The sequence below is a fragment of the Hyperoodon ampullatus genome, assembly GCF_949752795.1.
Source record: "Hyperoodon ampullatus genome assembly, chromosome: 19".
In the NCBI taxonomy this organism is placed as follows: domain Eukaryota; kingdom Metazoa; phylum Chordata; class Mammalia; order Artiodactyla; family Ziphiidae; genus Hyperoodon; species Hyperoodon ampullatus.
Window position 1 is genome coordinate 1,324,737 of NC_136932.1, and position 6,000 is coordinate 1,330,736.

Consider the following 6,000-nt stretch of genomic DNA (forward strand, 5'->3'; position numbering starts at 1 on the left):
TTAAATCATATACTGGACTATAATACATCCATTTAAAAATGTTTTTAAAGTTTTTTTTTTTAATTGGGGAGAAATACTTGCAATACAATACATTCTCATCTTAAGGTACATATTGTACATGATGGCTAACTTTTTTTGGTCTTTTCTCAATTTCAGGCATTGTGTTAAGAGCTCTACATACACTATTTAATCTCAAGAGCCTTCTGATACAGTTACTATTATCTCCATTTTACACATGAGAAAGGGTAGGTTCCAAACTTGCCAATGGTCAGTTAGGAACTGGCCAAACTAGAAGACAAACTCAGGTCTGACCCCAAACACTGTTCTCTTTTAGCTTTTCTATACAGCACAGAAGAAAGAGGGAGAGATGTACGCCAACATGTTAACAGTGCTTCTCCCTCGGTGACGGGATTGTGAATGATCTTTGCTATACTTTCCAGTATTTTTCAAGTCTTCACGTATTCACATATTCAGAAAGAGAACTTTCTTAAAACCTGCAAAGTAACTTTTGAAGAATCCAGAGGGACTCCAGAAGAAAAATTAGGCAACCTACATCTCCTCATCTTCATCTTCTTCGTCCAACCAAACTGGCTTCTTATGAGGTGGAAAATTATCTTTTGCTTCATTCTCCAGTTCAGAGTCACCTGAGTCTTCTTGTACTTGAACCTAGAAAAGAAAAAAGGCCCACAAGCACTGAGTCTTTCATACCCCATGGTGGCAGACTTTGCAGAATGGTGGCTTGTAGAAATGCTTTGTTTTTATGGCCCTCTTATCAAATTATGGGACAGAATGCTACCACAGCAAATGCTGGAGATCGAACAGAAAATGAGGAGATTAGAGAATGGCACCACCCGCTGGACACGTGAGGTAAGATGGAATAGTCAGAGTCAACTTGCTGAAAGGAAAAAACCAAGTAAGACAAGTAAAAAAGGTAAGTTGACAGATGAATAAAGGAGCAGGGAAAAATCACAGAACTACAGAAATCACAGGACCAAAGGCAGACACCAAAGATAAAATAACATGATTGAATGCCATAATTAAGTCATATTTCATAAACATACTTCTCCACTTTTCTTAACTGTTCTTGACCTCTTACCTCCTCAAGAAACTTTATACTATCCAAACAAATCTAAACCTAGACCACAGAATTTCACCTGAAGTAAGCTTGAGCTTTCCCAAAACCACATGACAGAAATGCCCAAATGATTTCTACTTGCTCTATTATTGGCCTATGATCCTTCAAAGCCCAACAAACCCCACCTCACTTAAACTGCTTCTTTTCCCGAATGGGAACCTGTCACACAGTTCAGCATTTTTCCAGTAGTATTTCTCTATCTCCCAACTAGATTCTGCAACCTCTCCCATAAGCACCCAAATGAGGTTCTGGCAATCAACTGATACTTGCTAGGTCTGCATTCGTTTATCAAACTGAGTAATTTTCAGTAAGGCTTTGCTTAACTACCCTATGTAAAATTTCACAGGCCCCCTCGACACACGCTTATCTCCCTTTCTTGATCGCCTTTATTTTTTTTTTTCCTTCAGCACTTCACTGACATAACTTGAATTTTATCCTCTGCCTCTGCCACTAAGTATCCAAGCTCCAAGAAGGCAGGGATTTTTGTTAGTTTTCGTCCACTGCTGTTTCTCCTCCAGTGCCTAGAAACTGCCTGGGACTCCCTATATTGGAAGAAAAGACAGGTATAGGATTAAAAAAAAAAAAAAAGACAGCAAAAAAGCATGCAAAAAAAGTATAATCAATCAATCATGCAGGGTTTGCACTTCCAGGAAAAGTATCTGGCGCCAAACTGGCTCACAAATATTACTTTAATAGACGAATACACGGTCACTCTCAAAAGCTGGCTTATCAACCACTCGATGTGGTTGTTAAAACAGACTCCCAGGCCTGTGCCCACGAATTCTGATTTCACAAACGAAGTGGAACCCCTGAATCACAGCAAAATATTGAGGGAGGCGATTGAATGACCAAGAGAGAAAAAACACTGAGTCTGCGGAGAAGACAGTGGAACTGAGCCACTGCCACTAATCGAAAGATGCTCACGATTAGTTGGCTAAAAGAATATGTGTTGAGCGCCTGCTGCATAACAGGCGCAGCGGCTCCCTTGGGGGGCGGAGAAAGGCGCGGCCTCCGCCCTCCCGGGACTTTCAGTCTGGCACCCCTCGGCGCCCGCATTCCCAGTTCCCTCCCACCTGAACGCTCCCCTGCGCCACAGGTCGCCCAGGCTCCGCCCTCGGAGGCACACCGCCCACCGAGCGCCCAGCCCGCACGCCGCGGCCTCCCTCACCCGCGGGCCCCGCAGACGCCGCAGCAGCGCGTCCTCGTCGTCCTCTACGTCGCCGAAGACCAGCTCCTCCAAGCACCGCTCCACGGCCGGCTTGTCCTCCTCCAGCGTCTGGCGGTTCCGCTGCCGGAGCCGTCTCTCCTCCTCGGCCGCGACTACGGCGGCCGCCGCGCGCGGCCGGGCCGGCGATTTCCGCTGAGATGAAGGAGCAGCCTTTTGGAGCGGCCCGCCCGGCCCCGCTCCGGCTCTGTCGTCCGGCCTCATTCGGGTCTTCCGGTCTGGTCTCGCTCCGGCTCTCCGGTCCGGTCTCGTTCGGCTCCTCCGTTCCGGCGGCATGCTTCGGTTTGAGAAGGAACGCAGGCGCTCACGTGGATCCTCACTGCGCGTGCGCCGAGGCCCTAGCTTTCCGCAGCGGCTGAGGCCGCAGGGGGCCGGAAAGAGGCTGCACCGCCCTGTCAGCACGTGACCAGCACTGTCTCTCTCTCTCTCTCTCTCTCTCTCTCTCTCTCTCTCTCTCTCTCTCTCTCTCCTCTCTCTCTCTGCCCCCCCACCTTGTGTAACGCCCATCCTCTCACGAGCCCCTCCCCTGTGGGAGTTCCTCCGAGAGAACCAATCTTCCGAGTGGAGGGGGAAGCGGCGTGACTGGAGTGGAAATTTTTTTCCAACACAGCTTCGCAGCTGCCATTGATTGAAAGGAGCGCAAGAAAGCCAGGGTATAAACTGAGATGACAGGCTAAAACTGCTACTCTTCTTCCTAACTTTTTAACCACTCGACTTACACGAGCCCAATCACTTTTTCCACCCCTTCGTCTTGGTACGGCCCTTGGAGTACGGAGCCTGCAGAGGGTCCCACGCTGGAAGACAGAGCGGAGGGTATGTAGGGAAGTGGGCCAATCGGGGCGCGGGTCACGGCGCAGGCGCGCTGGGGAGGGAGGGCTATGCTAATGTTGTTGATATCCTGGGGCCACCCGAGTTAAAGGGGGGAAATCCGGGGGCTGACGCCGCCGCCACCGGTCTGGGCCCAGTCGGGGCCCCCCTGTAGTCGCCGTAGTCCCGGGGAGAGGCGCCTGCCCCCAGCTCGGGAGGGGGCGCCGCGGGCCCGGGGAGCACGGACAACCCCTACCCATGAGGCCCTGATGGAAAACACAAAGGATCTGGTGAGAGCCGAGCGCGGCAGCTGCTTTGTGTGCCAGGTGGGGGGGACGCCGGCAGCCCCCCGACCCCAGGAACCCCTGCAGCCCCCTGACCCCACTCCCAGGCCTGCTTCTCCATCCCACGCCCCCTCCACCTCCGGAGCCCCCCTCCCCCTACCGGCCGTTAAACGATTCGGGGGTTCCCCTCCCCCCACCCGCGGACTCGTCAGGGTTCTCTCTATCCTCTTTACTTTTTGGAAGACAAATTTTAGAAGAAAGTTCTCTTCGTTCCGGTCCCCCGTCCCCTTTCAGCTCTGGCTGGGGGAGAAAGGCTGGATTTGAGACTTCCTTTTTTGGCCGCCCAAGAAGCGGGGAGTGGAGTCCTCACTTCTCCCAAGGGGGCAGAGTTTTGGTGCTTTGCGGGGGAAGCCTCTCCGCTGTGGGGCAGGTGCCACGAGGCGTTTCGCACGTGGAGGTGGAAAAATTGAAAGGGGGCGGGGTGGGCACGTGTGGGATGAGAGAGGTGGGAGTGGTGATTGGGAAGCCGCCGCCTATTTAAAAGGGTTCTAAATTAGTGGGTTTTTATGACCGTTGCGTTCTGTTTTGTGAAATAAGAATCCTAACATTTCAGAGTCGGAAGAGACATTAGAGGTCACCCAAAGCAGCCGTCCCCTGTGCAGCCTCTCTGACAAGTGGTAGGTAGCCTGGCCTCTGCCTAAACCCCTGCAAACACTGAGCGCTCGCTGCTGCCATGGAAAGCCCTTGCCGTTCAGTTCTGATTGTTGTTTGCCTACCCTTATTATAGACTCTTTAGACTCATTCATGTCCTTATTAAGTGGATTCCCTTTTTACTTCTCAAATTTTCTCTCACATTTTCCTCACCCACCCTCTGCTCATTGGCCTATATTTTGTGTGCCAGGAAAGAACAGCAGGGAAGTGGGGGAAGGAGGGCTTGAGAGATAGTGAGGGCCGTCTGAAAACTTTGCTGGGTCAGTTCAAATGTGCTGGCTTCTGTGTCTGAGTATGGTTGATATTTTTCTACAGGAAGTTTGGGAAATAGGATCTGGGAATTTCATGGCTGTTTTCTCTCACTAGTGCATCTTTTTAAAGTTGGAAATTTCAACATCCTATCTCAAAGCACATTTCTTGTTGCCTAAATCACTTTCCCTAAGGGATGCCTAAATTGCCTCTTGGAGATAGTACCGAAGCTGTTAGAAGCATCTCCTGATAGAGGGATGATCAGAAGACCTGCACTCCCCGCCACCTCCTCCTTTTGCCCTGTGTTTTTCTTTCAAGCTGGGCTTCCTGCTTGGGGCCCCTCCTTCACAATACTTTCTCTTTTTCTTTTCCAATTTTTAATGAGATATGAAATTTTTGCAACACTTTCATATTTGCCTAGAGTTCGCAATATTTTTCATGCTTCTTATATTAGTATACATCAGTAGCTATCACTCGGTGGTTTCGATAGTTCAGTTCTACTATTGTCACTTAGCATTTTTCTAATATTCTCCTTCATTTGGTGAGCTATGCTGCTTCCAAGAGAAGTTTTATTGGCCTAGGAATCTTGGGGGCACATGTTTTCCTCTTCCTAATGTGGTGAAGTGGGAGTCAAGCCGTAACAGATAAAATGTAGAGGTAATGAATCTAGTATAAAAGCCAGAGAGTAAATTTTACTTTAAATTCCCAGTCCCCCGTTTGAAATGTTGGAGCACAGACATTGTTTTCTCTCCCCCTTTTATGACCTGGAGACTGTTGCTCTGTTCTAATGTGCTTACACTGTATTTGTTTTCATCTGTTTACCTCTACACCGATGAGTGTTTAGAAAGAAAATAGCTGTCTTTTTTTGCACCACCTCCTTCTCTGAATAGCAAGTAGCTTCTACTTATGTAGAACCCCATACTCCACACTTCTGGGTGCCTTGCAAATTATGGCAAAAACTGTCTTGAATAAGTATCTGTTCATAAGTATCTTATGTTGAACCATGTTTTGTAACTGTCCAGTTTTTAATTTTGTACACACTTGGACATGTGATATTTTCTCTAAATCTAGTCACTGAAAGTTAACATGGGAATGAATACTAGATACTGATAAAAGTTAATGGAGCTGCATAATTCTGTCTTGAAAGTTTTCATTAACGTGAAATTCCCAAGTTCCTGTTCACTTTAAACATGAACTGTCATGACTTAAGCTGACTGACTTTGGAGATGTTTGCATTCTAAACATACTAGACAGGAATGACTGGTTTTATTTTTAAAGAAGACACTACTGTATGTTTTCATGGCTGGTTATATGTTGATTTAATTAGTGTCTAAACCTTTTCTTAGATGTTCAGAGGCTTCAAACCCTCAGTTTCATCAGAAATTAAAACTATTTAAATTGTTTTAAATGTAACACAGTAGTCAAAGGAAGGTTAAACTATAGCTTAGAAGTGAAAACAACCTATTAATGTTATAAATACTAAACCACTAGATTACTGAAAGCCATGAGTTCTCAGTGATTTTAGTGACCACATCCTAAAATTAGACAAGTCACTATTCTTTTGGTTGCTCTTTGTTTCTCAATTTTTC

At 47.4% G+C, this 6,000-nt stretch overlaps 1 protein-coding gene across 1 annotated transcript in view; it reads right to left on the reverse strand.

The window, feature by feature from the left end:
- UTP18 (UTP18 small subunit processome component) overlaps nucleotides 1–2,665 on the reverse strand; it is a 41,877-nt gene extending 39,212 nt beyond the window's left edge. The window contains exons 1-2 of the mRNA XM_079725289.1: nucleotides 2,304–2,665; nucleotides 554–666 (exon numbers count right to left, since the gene is read on the reverse strand). Of these exons, the coding sequence (XP_079581415.1) occupies nucleotides 554–666; nucleotides 2,304–2,636 (446 nt within the window). The 5' untranslated portion in view covers nucleotides 2,637–2,665. The remainder of the gene's footprint in view (nucleotides 1–553; nucleotides 667–2,303) is intronic.
- Between the last annotated feature and the right edge of the window lie 3,335 nt (nucleotides 2,666–6,000).